At 44.4% G+C, this 18634-nt stretch overlaps 1 protein-coding gene across 1 annotated transcript in view; it reads left to right on the top strand.

The window, feature by feature from the left end:
* The window catches only part of grk6 (G protein-coupled receptor kinase 6), a 42745-nt gene that overhangs the window by 4702 nt on the left and 19409 nt on the right, over positions 1 to 18634 (top strand). Inside the window, exon 2 of the mRNA XM_012840125.3 lies at positions 432 to 527. Within this exon, the coding sequence (XP_012695579.1) occupies positions 432 to 527 (96 nt within the window). The remainder of the gene's footprint in view (positions 1 to 431; positions 528 to 18634) is intronic.

Here is an 18634-nt window from a genome sequence, read left to right as displayed (position 1 = left end):
AATACTTTCCTTACTGCCACTATTCCGACTGCTAATAGTACTTTCCCTTCTATGAGACACATGAGGGAAAGGATGTTTAAACGAAATGAACAATGACAGAATACAGTAACGCCAAGTGAATGTCTCCCTGTAGCAGTTCAGTTGCAGTGATGTACACAGAGGATACACAGAGTAGAATGATTACATTATCTTTATAGTATAGGTACAGGTAAGGTATACATCGTTTTGTGAGCTCCCTGGGAAATCAATCAGTGACCTTTGTTAGCACCTCACATTTCCTGTTAAAGAAACCTGTTAAAGTATGGTTGTGTATGTATAAATCTGGCTGGGCACATGAATGTGTTTGTATGTGAATAAATGTATGTGTGTGTGTCTGTGGTTGTGCTCCTTAACTGATTTCCTGTGTGTGTGGGTGGGTGTCTGCTTTCTAGGTGGTGGGGGGAACAGAAAGGGAAAGAGCAAGAAATGGAAACAAATGCTGCAGTTCCCCCACATCAGCTTGTGTGAGGAGCTTCGCCAGACTACAGGTATGTGTGTGTGTGTGTGTGTGTGTGTGTGTGTGTGTGTGTGTGTGTGTGTGTGTGTGTGTGTGTGTGTGTGTGTGTGTGTGTGTGTGTGTGTGTGTGTGTGTGTGTGTGTGTGTGTGTGTGTGTGTTCTGCTGAATGCCACTGACTCCCTGGACTCGGGGATCAGTTACACATCCCAGCCCAACAGGCCTCTCTCAGTTCCCCGGCATTTCATGGTGTTTTGGTTTGCCTGTTTCTCAACTGCGCCACCCTAGAAACTCATGACTAAGGAGGTGCAGGTTAGTTGAACAGTCACTGTTGCAAAGCTGCATTCAAAGTATGTGGGGTACAGTACTGGAACACTGCGTGAACACATACAGTATTGACCTTTCATATCACATCTTACAGGTATGTGTGATAATCTTCTTGTATACAAACCTGCTGAAAGATCAACCTGAAAAACAGGTTCAGCTCTCTGATTAAACACAAAATTCAGAATATCGGATATGGCCAAGTGTTGAGTTCACTAGTAGCTAATACGCTACTATGCTAAAATGTTGTGTTCACTAGTAGCTAATATGCTACTCTGCTAGAATTTTGGGTTCACTAATAGCTAATATGTCACTATGCTAAAATGTTAGGTTCACTAATATGCTACATTGCAAAAATGTTCCCTAGTCACTAGTAGCTAATATGCTACTTTGCTTAAACATTGGGGCCACTTTAGCTAATATGCTACAATGCTAAAATATTGGGTTCACTAGCAGCTAACATGACTAGTGTGCAGCTTTCTCACCCAGGTGCACTAGCTGCTGTGTCTGTGGTGTATGTGGTGTCACCACTGAATTTGAAATGGTGGGAAATTTGAGTCTGTTACCGTAAACAAATGCAGTTGACAGCGTTTTAACCTCTTGACAAACTCACTAACAAAAAAGACTATGGAGTTTTGTGGGTTGTGGGTTGCAGATGTTCTGATGTCGTGTTTTAAGGCAGACCCAGGGTCATCCATGTTAGTCCTCCGGCCTCTTTTTAATTAACTAGGACATATTTATGGATATAGGATGGATTATTTTTAGATTTACTTTTCATGTACTATTGCATGAAAAAGTATGAATTGAATTTTTTTTTTATGTACAGAAAACCTTTAGAGCACAAACTGAAAGCCAGGCATTGTGATAAGTCAGGTTAAATGGCCTACAAGAAAATAAAGAAAAATGCCTAGATATGGACATTTCACATTCATTTCAAGTTGCACGCTTATATCAAGATCAAGTTGCACAGGTATCACATATCATGATCAAGTTGATCGTCATTCACTCTTTTACTGTCATTAACAAGTTACGATGACAGAATAGCGGCTATACAATTTAATCCAAAGTCTCTACAGTCATCTTCTACAGAAACAGAAACTTCAACTACACAAACTGTAGAAACAGGCAACGGACCGAGAAGACTTAACAGCAGGAATGCTGTCTTTTGGTTGTACATGTTAGTGACGCAGACCTGGGACTTACATCGATTCAGTTCATTTCAAAACAAAAATGTAAAAACACAGGAAACTGAGTGTGTGTGTGTGTGTATGTATGTGTGCAATGGCTTTATCTCAACCTCCTATCTAGTTACAGAACTAGGATCATTTAATATTTCACTCATTTATAGTTTATGGATTCTTTTCTAGAACTCATTATCTGGTATTGCCCTCCATTTCTTTTGCAACTCTATCTCCTTTGAAATGTCTCCATGGGGAACAATAAGAAGTACAGTTTTTCTTTGTGACTGAGCTGCTGGAGATGGCGTCAAACACACACACACACACACACACACACACAAACACACACAGGGCCCTTCTATGTTTCGGTTGTTTTCATAATTTTGCAGCCCTATTGCACCCAGTGACGTGACATGACATTCGTTGCGTGAGAGAGTGTTGTGTGTCGCTCAGCCTTCTGCAACCCAATGCAACTTTGCACAAGTTCACAAGCACAACGTTGCACAGTAGAGCAGTGAAACGCTATCAGCAGCAGTGAAACTCCTGGATGCAGTGGTGGCAAAGACACATTATGTGTCCTATTTAAAGCAGCAACAAGTAGTTCTGTTCCAAAACCAGTAAGCTAACTATCTAAAAAGCATGCAAACATCACCAACAGCCCAATTGGCACTGATAGAATCTTGCCAACACACTAACTGGTGTCTTTTGGCAGTAAAGTTGGCAATGTCATGCTGTGAAAGCTTCCATTGTTGCAGGGTGTTCCAGCCAGGAACACAGAACTACATAGTGCATATCCTGGATGGCTAGTGGGAAAGACACAGGTGTTTATCTGTCCTTCACATCAACATATGCTATCAAAATGAATTTGAGGATGGTACCAAAACTATATGCCTATAAAACCATACCTCAAAAAGTGTCACATTGTTGCATAGTGTTGCTTTAAGGGGCCCCTGGCTGGCATGGCTAAGAGCAGAAGGAAGAGGTGGGCGTTGGGCCGCATCTGAAGGCAGCTCTGCACCTGCACCACAAACTAGTAGGGATGGGTATCGTTTGGTTTTTATCCGATACCGGTACATAACCGATACTTTTAAAACGATACCGGTGCCTAAACGGTGCCGGAACCGATACTTTTATAAAAAATAAAAAAAACGACATTTAAGAAAGGCTCTTTTTATTGCCAAATATATGAACTGTTTAAAGTAGATTATATATATATAAATACATACAAAACACTTTTTAACTTAAAACTTAAATAATATATGAACTGTTAACAAAAGTTTAGACTATATTCAAATAAATACAAATAAATACAAAAAACACACACACACACACACTCTGTACACACACTACAGCTTCAATACTTCAGCAATTCTTTTGTAGAAATATCAGCATATTTGCCTTCTCCGGCAAAATGCGACACCTTTCCTGACTAATCGCATGACCTGCACAGGAGAAAACCCTCTCCGATGGTGTCGATGAGGCCTGTACACACAGGTATCTGAAAGTACAGACAATTAGGGATGGGTATCGTTTGGGTTTTTTCCGATACTGGTGCTAAACCGATACTTTTAAAACGATACCGGTGCCTGAACCAAAGCGACGATTGACAACATTAAAGAAAGGCTTTTTTATTACCAAGGCAATTTTTTTTAAAAGTATATTATAAATATTACAGCACACTTGGCTTCCAACTACAGCTACAGCTTCACACTTTTTAACTTCAAACTATGAACATTATATTAACTGTAAACAACAGTTTATAGTATACTTAAATAAATATAAATAAATACAAAAAACAGCTTCAAACTTCTTTTGGAAAAATATGAGCATATTTGCCTTTGGAGTCAAACATGTATTATTTTGATTGCATTTATTTCAAGAAATTTCACCATTTTATGATTTGTTTATACCTATCTTTTCTATCTTGTTTATAGTTAATCTTGTTACTTGAACACACTGAGTACGAGAAAATGTGTACTGCCCCTTTAAGAGACTACCGTAGGTTAGCTGTCATCTCCGTTTATTTTTCAGTCTTCGGTTGCTGATCTGCCTTTGACTCTTGCCTTCTCTCCCCTCTTTTCACGCAATTGTTTAGTTGCATTTGCTGTACGTCGCGATGTTTGAATCTTTTTGTGGGAAATACAGCCACACTTTTGACCGTTTACCTTTCGGTATTTTCTCTGTTAAAAGGTTGATGGCTAGCTCTGTTTGTGCTTGCTCTGAAATGCTGCCTGCTTCTCACCGTCATAACACTGTTGCTATGAAAACACCAATGAGCGTGAGCGACACAGGACAAACTTTACATTGGGAGCTGGGGCAGTTTTACATGTGCCCCAGAGAATCTGCCTAGCGACCGTGTTCAATTGGCTCAGGCACCGAAATGAAGCACCGAAATCTGCGTTGCATTTCGGTCCGGGTAGGTACCGGTTGTATTGGAACCGGTTCCATATTGTTACCGGTTCTCGGTACCCAACCCTACAAACTAGTGCAGGAGATGTACTCAGTGTTATTACTAGTACAGGAGAGGTACTCAGTAATAATATGTATATACAGGAGAGGTTCTCGGTGTTATTACTAGCACAGGAGAGGTACTCAGTCTAATTGCTAGTACAGGAGAGGTACTCAGTCTAATTGCTAGTTCAGGAGAGGTACTGCTTGGGCGTCTGCGTCCTGTTCAGCTCATGGGAGTATAAATCAGCCTGCACACCTCCTTACTCAGTGACTGCACGCATGCACTCAGAACACACACACACACACACACACACACACACACACACACACACACACACACTTTGTGTCCTGTTTAAGTGTGCCCTGGATGGCGTGGCCAAGGGCAGAAGGAAGGTGGGCGTTGGGCTGCATCTGAAGGCAGCTCTGCAGCTGCACCACAAACTCTCCACAAAGGAAATGGTGGCCCGGGCCGAAACAGGAAGTTGTTGCTGCCGCGCACGTTGGCTGTTGCTCACTCACTTGAGCGTCTGCAAAAGGGAGAAGAACAAAGGCACTGACACATGATTGGCACCTCTGAATTGGAAGGTCATGCAGTTCGTCACACAGGGCTCAGTAAAGGCATGAGAGTGTGTGTTAGTGGTGTATGTTAGTTACGGCATGAGAGTGTGTGTTAGTGGTGTGTGTTAGTTACGGCATGAGAGTGTGTGTTAGTGGTGTGTGTGTGTGTGTGTGTGTGTGTGTGTGAGTGAGTGAGTGGTGTGTGTTAGTTAGAGCATGAGAGTGTGTGTTAGTGGTGTGTGTGTGTGTGTGTGTGTGTGTGTGTGTGTGTGTGTGTGTGTGTGTGAGTGAGTGGTGTGTGTTAGTGTGTCATGAGAGTGTGTGTGAGTGGTGTGTGTTAGTTACGGCATGAGAGTGTGTGTTAGTAGTGTGTGTGTGTGTGTGAGTGAGTGGTGTGTGTTAGTGTGTCATGAGAGTGTGTGTGAGTGGTGTGTGTTAGTTAGAGCATGAGAGTGTGTGCGTGGTGTGTGCTAGTGTGTCATAAGAGTGTGTGTGAGTGGTGTGTGTTAGTTAGAGCATGAGAGTGTGTGAGTGGTGTGCGTGGTGTGTGCTAGTGTGTCATAAGAGTGTGTGTGAGTGGTGTGTGTTAGTTAGAGCATGAGAGTGTGCCATGAAGAGAACCGAGAAGAAAGAAAACAAAAACGGCTGACATGTTGTAAAATTTGACCCAACACTTCCTGTCTCTCACACACACATTCTCTCTCTCTCTCTCTCTCAGATGAAGTAAGGCCCTCTTGTGCACATCTCTCTCTCTCTCTCTCTCTCTCTCTCTCTTCCTCTCTCACTCTTCCTCTCTCTCTCACTCTCTCCCAATCTCTCACTCTTCCTCTCTTTCTCTCTCTCTCACTCTCTCCCAATCTTGTGCTGTGTAAGTTAGATACTTGCTCTCCCCTTCCCCCTGATGTCCACAGTCACCTTAGAGTACCATGTACTGGTATTTTCTCTCTCTCTCTCTCTCTCTCAGATGAAGTAAGGCCCTCTTGTGCACATCTCTCTCTCTCTCTCTTCCTCTCTCACTCTTCCTCTCTCTCTCTCTCTCTCTCACTCTTCCTCTCTCTCTCACTCTCTCCCAATCTCTCACTCTTCCTCTCTTTCTCTCTCTCTCACTCTCTCCCAATCTTGTGCTGTGTAAGTTAGATACTTGCTCTCCCCTTCCCCCTGAGGTCCACAGTCACCTTAGAGTACCATGCACTGGTATTTTCTCTCTCTCTCTCTCTCCCCCATATGACTGAATGCCAATGAGCCAGTTGAACTGCTGTGAGGGAATGAAAGCGACTCCTAAATTACATTTAAACACAATCATATGATTTGCTCTCATGCTGTTCCTCTGTCTCAGTACGGCTGCCAGCCTGGAGAGGAGTGCTCCACACCATCACACTTTAAACACTAGCTCTGCCCCTGTAACTCCCTGCCTGTAGAGTAGTGCTCCACACCATCACACTGGATTCTGGACAGATTTTAAGGGCTAGCTCTGTCTCAGTACGGCTGCCAGCCTGTAGAGGAGTGCCCCACACCATCACACTTTAAACACTAGCTCTGCCCCTGTAACTCCCTACCCGGTGTAGAAGACAGGGATTCATGTATCCCATGAATCTAAGATCAGTGTCCTCGTGTACTCTTTGAATCTAAAGTTGAATCTAATCTAATCAAATCTATTCTTTCTTTACACTTGATTCATTGATTAGCACACTATAGTAAATGATGTGACTGTATCTACATGGGGTCAGCGTTGGGATTGGTGAGGTTGTTGTATGTTAAGTAAATGGCGTGTAATGACATGTAATAATATGTATATACAGGAGTGGTACTCAGTAATAATATGTATATACAGGAGTGGTACTCAGTAATAATACTAGTACAGGAGAGAAACTCTGTGTTATTACTGGTACAGGAGAGGTACTCAGTACCTGAACGCATTAGTGATAATAATATTTACGTAATACTTGATTCATTAATGAGTATAGTACAGTAAACGTTGTTACAACCTGTGCATGAGGCCAGGGTTAGGGTTAGGGTTGAGGTTTTTAGGTTGCTAACATGTAGTAACATGTAAGTACATGAGGGAGCATTGTATTATTATATGTAGTATGTAGGATGTAGTATGTAACAAGTGGAAGCAGAAGGTGTTATGGGAAGCTGCTTCTTGGGCGTCTGCGTCCTGTTCTGCTCACGGGAGTATAAATCAGCCACTTCGCTAACAGGAAGAGAGAACTTAATCTGCACACCTCCTTACTCAGTGACACACACACACACACACACACACACACACACACACACACACACACACACACACACAGAGGAACAGCCTTCAGGTGTCATGGCGACTGGAAGGGAGGGGGAGATGTAGCTCTAGTTTGTGACAGAATGCTAAAAAACTCCCAGCTGCTTCATCCATCACTGTTACTTTGGAAAATGTCAGCCTTTTGTCAGGCTGGCTAAACCAACTACTGCATCACCCCCTTCATTATAGCAGCCTGTGATGAATGTCTGGTTAGTCTGTCAACATATTTTATTTTTCATTTTTCATTTCAAAACCTCACCTTACCATCTGACATCTTATTTCAAGACCTACTTTACATCATTATTTTATTCTATCATATTCCTGCAGCACGTAGCCAGAAACTTCAGTCACACATTGTAGCGGGCGTAGTATCGGTCCATAACCGGTTGATGTTGATGTCACAGTTTAACTTTAGGATATCATAGACTTTATTGCCTATTTCATTAGTTAAGCCTGGTTAATAGACCCTATAACGTTCGTTAAACCTTGTTTTAAAGATGCATTATGTTAGTTAGCCTTCAAGGTGAGCTGCCAACAACTGATGTTAACTACTAATGCCAAATCACAAGCAAGGGCTTAACACTGATACAGTGCTTACAAAACACAACATCATGTTCCACCCCGTGGAAACTGATGGTGTGACCAGTGATGGCTGAAGGCATACGCTAAAGCAGCTCAACTAGGGGTCAAGTTAGCTGGACCGTTCTTCAGGACAAATGATACATTTTATTTATGTATAAAATTATACATAAATGATAAAATTGTTTATTCATTCTCTGCCCCTAAAAATAATTCCAACTGGAGTTTTTGGTATTTAGCGTTGCCAAGCAACAGATACTGTTACTCTGCAGCCAAGGTCAGAGAGGCTATGTGTGCATGTTCATTGGTACCCTCACCTGTCTTTACACTATATGTTAACATTCCCTCTATTCCATTTGCTCCCTTTCCTCACTCGAAAATGGTCAAGTATAAAAAGAGAAATTATAGAAAGTATAAGAAAGTATAAAATAATTTAAACGTCAGAGTATATTTAACGCAAGGTGATTACAAGTGGTGAGGAGTAGGAGTGGGGCTGTGCCAGGATATTCCCACTCATGGAATACCTCTTGTCCAATCAGAAATTGATAAATAGTTTGACCGGGTCTACTTGTTGTGTAATCAGTGATATCCCACCGGTTATGGTGATAATGACTGGTATGGAACTGGTAATGGATCTATGAAAGAACTGGCCCATTTGGGTTAGGCAGAGTCCAGGGGATGGTATGGTGGTATTGACAGCTTTTATGAGCTTCTCCTCCTTGCTGTTGTTATGTAGTACTGTGCTCAACTCTTTACTACTCTCAGGTCTCCTTGAGTGCTCTGAGGGCCTGGTGCCTCTGCCTGCTGATAGCAGAGAGCACCATACAAGTCCCTACTTCCTGATTTTTGGAAGCTCATTGCGTTGCTTAATGAAACCTCGACACGCATTCAGGACGAGAAGGTAGTCTGAACCAGGAACACCATTTTTAGACGTTTGCACTGATTTCTGAATAGTCTTCTCTCACGAAGCAGAGGTCAGAGAAGTCTGAGCAGGTCATGGCTGCTGTAAAAGGTGCTGAAGGAAGCGGGCTGGTTCTGGGCTAGTTCTGGGCCAGTTCTGGGCCAAATGCTTCCTGGTCTGCTGCGCTCAGAGCTTCAGTACATGAGGTTCAGGCTGTTTCTTTTAACTCCGAGCCTGTCGTTTATGTCGCTGTGTCATTTCCCTGCAGCAAAGACTTTGACATGGCACTTGTCTGTCCTCTGGGTGCATTTTTATGGCCCTTGTTTTTAACGGCTGCCTTCGGAGATGAAGCGGAGCCAGGGCTGGAGACAATGCGAGCCAATGTCGTCGGAGTCGCACATCACACACTAGGCTCATTACAACGCTGCAACAATGCAAACATTGAAGGCCAAATTGGGAAGCGAAGTTGGAGAGATAAAACATGGGGACCTCGGGGGGCGCAGGGTGTAATTTTTTTCAGCCTGGTTCGCATCACCCGGCTCCTCCAGCTGTCTTCACTTGCTAACCATCCCATAATTTATTGCATCTCGGGTTAAATGCAGGCCTTTATGACGTGGAGTGGGGTTTTGTCATATGAATTTCACACAATGACCCCTTTTATTATCTCAAGGTAAAGTGCATGATTCTGGCCTTCGTTTTCATTTTTTTCCGTTTGGTTCTCACCCTCTAAAGCTCCTCCGTCCCCTGCAGACGCCAAATATCAGCAGTGATATGCGGCAGTGGTCTTTAAGATTGCCCGGTGGAGGGATTGTTCATGTGACACATCGTTATTTCCAGTAACAAAACAAGGCTCGCTCCCCAAGGATATGTGCTCTGTGAGACGTCATAAAACAAACATAGAAAGCTAAGTCCAAGTTTGTGACATGTTCCCATGCCATGTTGGAACAGCCGACGCTTTGCTGTTCTCAAAGAGCGCCGCAGTGGAATAAGCCTGGGCCAGAAAGCACCATTAAAACGTTAAAAAGTTAAAATACATTTTTCTTGAAAAATTACGACATTTGTTGGGTTGGTGTGAGATGTGTCTAATGTGTTTGGACAATGACCCCCAAACGTGATTCAGACAGAATATGTTTTATAGCCTGGTACCAGAAGGAAACTGCAAATGATATGTTCTTCTAACTGTGCTTGTAGTCAGTAAATTCAACATCATTGTGCTGTGCTTTCTTGAGCTGTGAACTCTACATTTATGCTAAGGCCTGTTCTGAAACACACACACACACACCACACACACACACACACACACACACACACACACACACAGTCACAATATGAATTTAGACATAAAAAAACAGTAGAACTCACAGCTTCTTTGTTTTGCTGGTCTCAGTGGTAGCTTCCTAATAAAAGTCTCTGAACACTTAGTCAAGTCATAGTCAAGTAACTGTTCTCTGTTATTAATACTGTGAGGGTGGTTCAGTTCTGTTATCTCCTCTAGGGTACTGATAATAATCAGCTGAATAAACAGCCTATATAATATATCAAAACAACAATTAACCACTGAATAGAATAAATAAATAAATAAACCGTGTAGGCTACAACATCATGTAACTATGGCTATACATGTAGAGGTAATTGTGAATGGTCTTCTGAGTGAGTGTGACCTCAACATGTAGAGGTAATTGTGAATGGTCTTCTGAGTGAGTGTGACCTCAACATGTAGAGGTAATTGTGAATGGTCTTCTGAGTGAGTGTGACCTCAACATGTAGAGGTAATTGTGAATGGTCTTCTGAGTGAGTGTGACCTCAACATGTAGAGGTAGTTGTGAATGGTCTTCTGAGTATGTGACCTCAAAGACTTTAGCTCCCATGCTTCATGCAGTGTGAACAGAAGAGGCGTGTGTTTTATTTTTAAACTGTATGTTTATGGTTCATAGCTTACAGCAAAATATACTGATAAGGTCTCCATTCAGGCCTGACGACCAACACTGGGTTTGAATTTACTCATATGTCAGACCAAAGCGTTTCAGAAGTTCACAAACAACAAACGTTTTTGTGAAACCCTGTTATTTTTAGAGGCATGTGATTTCTATTTTGTTAAGTTTATTTTCTGAAGGTTCTTAAGTTAAGCGTTTCATTTCATTGTATCCTACTGATGAAGGCAATTCATTAATCTGCTATGTGTCTGAAAGGTTTGTCCACTTTATAAATAGGGTGACCCTGGGTAGGACATGGGGCCTATCCTCCCACGCCTGCAGGACACACATATGTGAGGCTGGCAGTGTGAGAGGCTGGCAGTGTGTGAGGTTGGCAGTGTGTGAGGTTGGCAGTGTGTGAGGTTGGCCGTGTGGGAGGCTGGCAGTGTGTGAGGCTGGCAGTGTGAGGCTGGGAGTATGTTAGGTTGTCAGTGTTTGAGGCTAGTAGTGTGTGAGGTTGGCAGTTTGTGAGGTTGGCAGTTTGTGAGGTTGGGAGTGTGTGAGGCTGGGAGTGTGTGAGGTTGGCATCTCTGCATTACACTAGTGGGAAAGAAGCATTTTAATCTAATTGTCTTTGGGGATTTCACACATTTTAACCATCAGTCCTTTCAACACCCCAGTGAAAACTCCATCTCTAATCAGGGAAAGAAAAAGGCACTGATTTTAGCTATTGCAAGTGTAAAATGTAACTGCAAAATCTTTAAATATTCATCACCCTTAGCGTATGGCTGTTGTAGTGTTAAAGCCCCAGTGCACATGCCAAGACTCATCACGGAGAACGTAAGGCTCAGGGATATGGACTTGAGAGGAGTTAGTTGTAGACTTGAGAGGAGTTAGTTGTGGACTTGAGAGGAGTTAGTTGTGGACTTGAGAGGAGTTAGTTGTGTACTTGTGTGGAGTTAGTTGTGTACTTGTGTGGAGTTAGTTGTGTACTTGTGTGGAGTTAGTTGTGTACTTGTGAGGAGTTAGTTTTGGACTTGTGAGAAGTTAGTTGTAGACCTTTTGAGGAGTTAGTTGTGTGTTGTGTAGTGCATTCCTCTTCCAAGCAAGCTGCTTTGTCTGTCATCCCTGTCCTCCGTCCTGTAATGAGGTCATAAAACATTAATCTCCTCCCTGAATGCTCTCTGTGTAGTACCAAGCCAGAAGGCCACTGTGGAGTCCAACTGTTTTACACAGCGTACACACACTAGCTTATACACACTAGTTTACACACACCAGCGTACACACACTAGCTTACACACACTAGTTTACACACACCAGTTATAACACACTAGTTTACACACACTAGTTTACACACACTAGTTTACACACACCAGCTTATACACACTAGCTTACACACACTAGTTTGCACACACACCAGCGTACACACACTAGCTTACACACACTAGCTTACACACACCAGCTTACACACACCAGCTTACACACACTAGCTTACACACAATGAGGCAACATAAAGCAAAGGGAAGGTATGCACAGACAGACAGACAGACAGACAGACAGACAGACAGACAGACACACTCACTCACTCTGTCTCTTTCTCAACCTCTCTCTCTCATTCACATGCACAAACACTCTCTCTCTCTCACCTCTTTTCTCTCTCTCTCTCTCTCTCTCTCTCTCTCTCTCTTTCTCTTTCTCTCTCTCATATTCATACACACACATACACACACACACACACACACAGGGGTAGAGCCCGAGGCTGGTGAGTGCACCTTGATAGCCTAACTGAATTGATTGACTGGCCTGGCCTGGCCTGGCCTGGCCTGGCCTGGGCTGGGCTGGACTGGGTTGGGTCTGGGTGCTGGTGGTTCGGGGTGGTGGGAGCCTAAGAGAGCGGAAGTGGGATGTCCCTGCTGCTAATTGGCTTTGCTGCAGCTCAAACAGGAACTGACCGCAGTGGTCTCAGGCACTGTGCTGAGTGAAGAACCACTCACGAAACCATGCTAACCAGCTATGAGATGACTGGCCATTTCAGCAAGGCTAAGGCTAACCAGCTATCCAGATGAGATGACTGGCCATTTCAGCAAGGCTAACGCTAACCAGCTATCCAGATGAGATGACTGGCCACTTCAGCAAGGCTAACGCTAACCAGCTATCCACATGAGATGACTGGCCATTTCAGCAAGGCTAACGCTAACCAGCTATCCAGATGAGATGACTGGCCACTTCAGCAAGGCTAACGCTAACCAGCTATCCATATGACTGGCCACTTCCTCGTTACATCAGGGCCAGAGCAGGGACAGCACATGTATCAAGGCATACCTTAGGTAGCTGAAGACAGGGGAACCAATCAAGTACTGGCCCAGAACTGGCTCTGTTGAGCTGTGTGGGCTCAGAGTCTGCTAATGTGACTCAACATCCAACCACCCAGATAACTGGCCCGGTCTCCGTAACTGCCCCAGTCTGTCCTGGATGGGGTGAGTCCACATCAGACCAGCGTCCGCACAGCTGCAGACTCCATGTGTCCAGGCAGAGAGTGGACTCTCCGTGAAGTAGACCTCAGCTTCCCCAGCACTGCTGTGGAACAGCCAGGGTGACTGACTTTGAATAAGCCAACAGCGATGGTTAAACAGGTGTCTCCTAGTTTCTGAATCTGCAGTACAATCTCTATGCAAAGCAGACTACCCTGCCCTTAACTGGTTGTGTGTGGGCCCTGCTGGCTTGCCAGCTGTGTGTGATGGCTTGTGTGTGTGTGTGTGTGTGTGTGTGTGAGAGAGATTATATCTGTTGGATAAAGAAGATTCCACGAAGACCCTTTCTTTTTCCTGGTACGTCTTTAAATGAGGCAGGCATGGGTTGAGTGAAACAAGGAGGCAGGGAGAGAGAAAGCAGTGGGAGAGAGGAAGAGAGAGGGGGAGAGAGGGAGAGAGGAAGAAAGAGAGAGAGAGAGATTTAGGGATAAAGGAAAGTACATGTGTGACAGGAACAGAGAGAAAAGATCAAACTTGAGTGGGAAGCAGTTAGCCTGAAAGAGAGAGATGAAGAGGAGAGCGAGAAGAAAAGAATGGAGAGAGAGAAAGGAGAAAAGAGAACCAGGAAGGAGAAGAGAGAGAGAGAGAGAGAGAGAGAGAGAGAGAGAGAGAGAGAGAGAGAGAGAGAGAGAGAGAGAGAGAGAGAGAGAGAGAGAGAGAGAGAGAGAGAGAGAGAGAGAGAGAGAGAGAGAGAGAGAGAGAGAGAGAGAGAGAGAGAGAGAGATATGAAGGAGACAGGGCCAGGCCAATAAAGCTCAGTCTCGGCTCACTGCTCTGGTAATGAGCCTTGCTTTCACTCTTCTGACATGGACCCACACACACACACACACTCACACACACACACACCGAGAGACACATACACACACACACACGCACACACACTTTCTCTGGTAATAAGCCTTGCTTTCTCTCTGCTGACATGGAGATGGTGAAGCATAGCCAGGGTGATTGCTCCCCAGGCTGAGATGCGGGAGGTTTATCCATGATGTGTTGCTGTTGTTGTTGTGTGAGCACTGAGTAACGCCCGCCCTTTTGCACATGCACTACACAAAGGTCAAGTGTGTTGTGGCGGCTGCCTGATGAATGCTTTGCCTGGGCATGCCTTGCTTGTAGTTTCAGAAGTTAACTACACGAAAAAATGGCAAAATATGTAATTGAACCACTTGAATCACTATGCAAATATAAATGCAATTGAATTACCAGCAAGTTACTGCAATATGTAGTCAAACTACTAGTTTAATTCCATGCAGTTCCCTACTCTGCTACACTGTGTAGGGGTGTGTCACCTAATGGGGTTTGCTAGGCATTTTGTCGAGCTTTCCATTGTTTACAAAGGCAAACTCCAACAGCGCCAACATTTCCACCAATGGCTAAAAATATATTACATCCATTCAATTTCAAAACTGGAAATTGTTCTTCAGATTATTAAAAATTGAAGAGTTTGCTGGTCACCTAGCTATCTCATATGGTAAATGTAGGCAAGAGTTTTCTACCCATCATAGCTTTTTTTTTAACTATCCTATCCTGTCTTTTCCTATTATAATTGTATTTATATAAGTTAAATTGAGGAGACTATAACATCAGCTAGATAACTAGCTATCATTTCATGCAAATGAAACGCTTCCATTTAAACTGTTTAATGTTGTTTAAAAGTTTTCGTTAGCTAGCTAGCTAGTTAGCTAGCATAGCACCTAGATAACCATAGCAAACAGGAAACACAACATTAGCTGAAAAGTTTCTCAAAATCAGCTGACCAATAGCCCGTCTTGGGTTGAAAGTGATCACAACCACTTGCGGGTGGCATCACATGGCTTCACATAGACATTAAACAATAACCTGCAGTTAATACAGGGGTCGGTTTTATAACACTACATAAAATACTGTAGTGCGGTTTATATACGGTGCGGTTAATAGTCGGGAAAATACGATAACATTGTAGACAACTATAATACCAAAATACTGCCCAACCCTAACACACAAACAGACAACTAGATACACATACATGCACACACACATTTCCACTCCTTGAGCATCCCAGTGCCCAGTGCCTATCGGATGTTTGTGTGTATAGCTTGAGCCTCAGTGATGCAAGTGGTGGTGTGTGTTAAAGCATCCTCCATTCAGCTGTGTGAATGTAAGAGTATGCAGAGGACACAATGCACTCTTAATTATTCTATCAGCCGCCGCCCCATGACTCTCCTCGTTCCCCTCTTTGTCATTTCCTGTCCTACATGTATTAACTGCAGCAGGCCAACACACAGGCCTGGAGTACTCCACTGACCCAGTGAAACGCTAACAAAAGAGCTCACAGGAACCCACTCTAAACGACCCACCTCCTCCCCCATCTGAAAAGGGGAACTGAGGATAACCCCCAAACCCACCCTCTCTTTTTTTCCCCACTCTCTATTACTCATTTCTTTCTCTCTACCACCATCTCTCTCTCTACCCCCCTCTCTCTCACTACCTCTCTCTCTCTCTCTCTCTCTCTTTCTCTCTCTCTTTCTCTCCCCCTTTCTTTCTCTCTCTCTGTCTTCCGCTCCCCTTCTGTCCTCTCAATAGATCCACTGTCAGTAGTTGAATGAAATAGTGTGCCCGCTAATATGATTATTGTGTTGAAATGGGCATCGGGGGGTCAGGTCCTGTTTATCCTCCTGTTTGCTTTCCGCCCTCCCCTGGCATTCAGCCGGGGCCACCGGGGAGGTTTGGGGGGGGGGGATAGGCACATGTAGTGTGTGTGTTTGTGTGTATTGGGGGGGGGGGGGCACTCGAGTGTGCTGTCAGAAGCCACATGACGCACTCTGAAATTAGCATGAAATCAACTTTTGGCCATGACGTCAAAATTTACACTGACTTTTTTTGGAGGGTGGAATTGTCCTGAAAATGCAGCCTTGTTGTGTGTGAATCCTTTGGGGGCTAAATAATGTGTTCTTCATGTTGGTCTATGTCCATTTCTCATTTGGCTTTCCTTGTATCCCTTTCACTGTGCTTAATTATTTGATGTCAGTAATACGTGTCAAGGGCTTAACTTTAAGCAGGGGTGAGTAATAGATGCTCTATTCTTTGTTGCTTTTAGAAGATGTGAGACGCTTGTAATGTGCCTTTGCTCAGTTTTTGGTCTCCACAGAGTGCGTCATTGGGGTTCGTAGTCCGATCACACACTCGCTCACACGGGCACACACACACACACACACACACACACACACACACTCTCTCTGTTGTGTGGTTTGCGCTGCCTGTGAAGCTGCCCTCATCCCCAGGCTGTTTCTTGCTCCACAGCAAGAGACGTGTTTAAACTTGAAGATCGTATGGATTGTTATCGTGGATGGGATGCCAGAGAGTTCGTTCTTTGGACGCCTTAAAACTAAACTGTGGATGGATGACCGTATTTCTGTCATACTCCTCGTCTCAAATTCAATTTTGTATTCTTTTTTGATTTTTACTTCTTCAAGAGTATTTTGTATATAATTTTATAGTTTGTTATTTTACCTAGCTCATTGTGTTTTTGTTATTTATAACAAGTCCTGTTGTACCACAGCAGCGTGACAAAAGCGCTAACCACTCTTACCCACCAGCCGCTCACAGAAGCACTCGGTGCCATTGTACTCTCAGCACCATAGGCATTAGCACAGAAAAGTACTGTCTGAAGAGTAACTGGGTTCAGGGTTAATGATTGTATGCCAGGGCCCAGCCCAGTGCTGTCTCTGGCGGCTCTCTGCTTTAGTCTGGTGGCTTCCCAGCCAAAAGAGGCCTGGTGTGTCATAACCGCAAGAGCTCATCAGTGCAGGTGCAGGAGGCCATCACAGTCAGATCTCAGTTCTCTCTGAGCAGCGCAGAAGTAGCCTACCTCTGATCGGAGCCTCCCCTTTCTCTCTTTCTCTTTCTGCATCTTGCCTCCCTCTCTCCCTATCTCTCTTTTCTCTCTTTCACTTTCTGCATCTCGCTTCCCTCTCTCCCTATCTCTCTTTTCTTTCTTTCTCTTTCTGCTTCTCGCCTCCCTCTCTCTCCGTCCCTCCCTCTCCGTGTGTGTGTGTGTGTGTGTGTGTGTGTGTGTGTGTGTGTGTGTGTGTGTGTGTGTGTGTGTGTGTGTGTGTGTGTGTGTGTGTGTGTGTGTGTGTGTGTGTGTGTGTGTGTGTGTGCGCTGCTGCAGCTGACACACATAGCTCTTAGCCATACGATAGGCTGCCTAACCGATCCTTGCCTTTGACTGGGAAAACACACCACCATATCGCACACACCACCATATCACACACACCACCACATCACACACACCACGATATCACACACACCACCATATCACACACAGCCCGACCGCCCTGAACAACCCTACTGTACCGCCCCAATGTGTAGAGTCAGCAAGGAGGACTTCTGGATCTGTCACAGTTCTGTGCACCAGGTGTGGCCCAAATGCGGTACGGGTCTGTGCAGTTGGGTGCATGAGTTCTGGGCCAAATGCGGGTCGGGTCTGAGAGGCTGGGTGCCTGAGTTCTGGCCCAAATGCGGTACGGGTCTGTGCAGTTGGGTGCCTGAGTTCTGGCCCAAATGCGGGTCGGGACTCGTGAAACCGTCAGAACCCTTTGGCCCTGACTCAGGGCTGCCCTGTGCCACATCAGGGTTGGACAGAAGCAGCCTCAGTGTGTGTGAGGGTCAAGCTGAGGGGTCCCAGTGCCTCTGCTCTCTCTCAGTGTGTGTGAGGGTCAAGCTGAGGGGTCCCAGTTTCTCTGCTCTCTCTCAGCATGAGAGGGTCAAGCTGAAGAGTCCCAGTGCCTCTGCTCTCTCTCAGTGTGTGTGAGGGTCAATCTGAGGAGTCCCAGTATCTCTGCTCTCTCTCAGTGTGAGAGGGTCAAGCTGAGGGGTCCCAGTGCCTCTGCTCTCTCTCAGTGTGTGTGAGGGTCAAGCTGAGGGGACCCAGTGCCTCTGCTCTATCTCAGTGTGCAGGCCCAGTGAGTTCAGCTAACATGTCCGGGTATCCATGCACTCTTACAAGAAGCAGTTACTCTCTTTCTCTCTGTGGTTGATCTGAATGGTTACTACGGTTACTACAGTTCTGTGTAGGCTAGCTAGCAAAATGGGGCTAACTTTCCTTCTAGGTAACTAACACTATTTACATAATTAATAGATACTTAACAGGCTCTTTTACAGTATTAATTTCATTATCCCCGATTTCTTATAGGACCCTTGTCTCATATGAGGTCCCAGATCGCCTTTCCCCATCCACAATGTTTGTGTCTAGTATGTGCCGTCTTCTAAGTGTTTAGACTCCCTTTCCATTGTTTACAATGGCAAACTTGGAACAGTGCCAAAATGTCCTACATAGACATACACATATACTACATCCTCAGTGTTCAGTATGCCGCTAATAAAATATGCTCCATTTTAGTGCTCTTGCTCTGTTTTGTTTGTCTGTCTGTGCATGGAGTGTTGTGG

Source organism: Clupea harengus, chromosome 8 (genome assembly GCF_900700415.2).
Source record: "Clupea harengus chromosome 8, Ch_v2.0.2, whole genome shotgun sequence".
Lineage (NCBI taxonomy): Eukaryota > Metazoa > Chordata > Actinopteri > Clupeiformes > Clupeidae > Clupea > Clupea harengus.
Note: the sequence above shows the minus strand (reverse complement) of the source record. Positions and strands in the feature narration are given on the sequence as shown.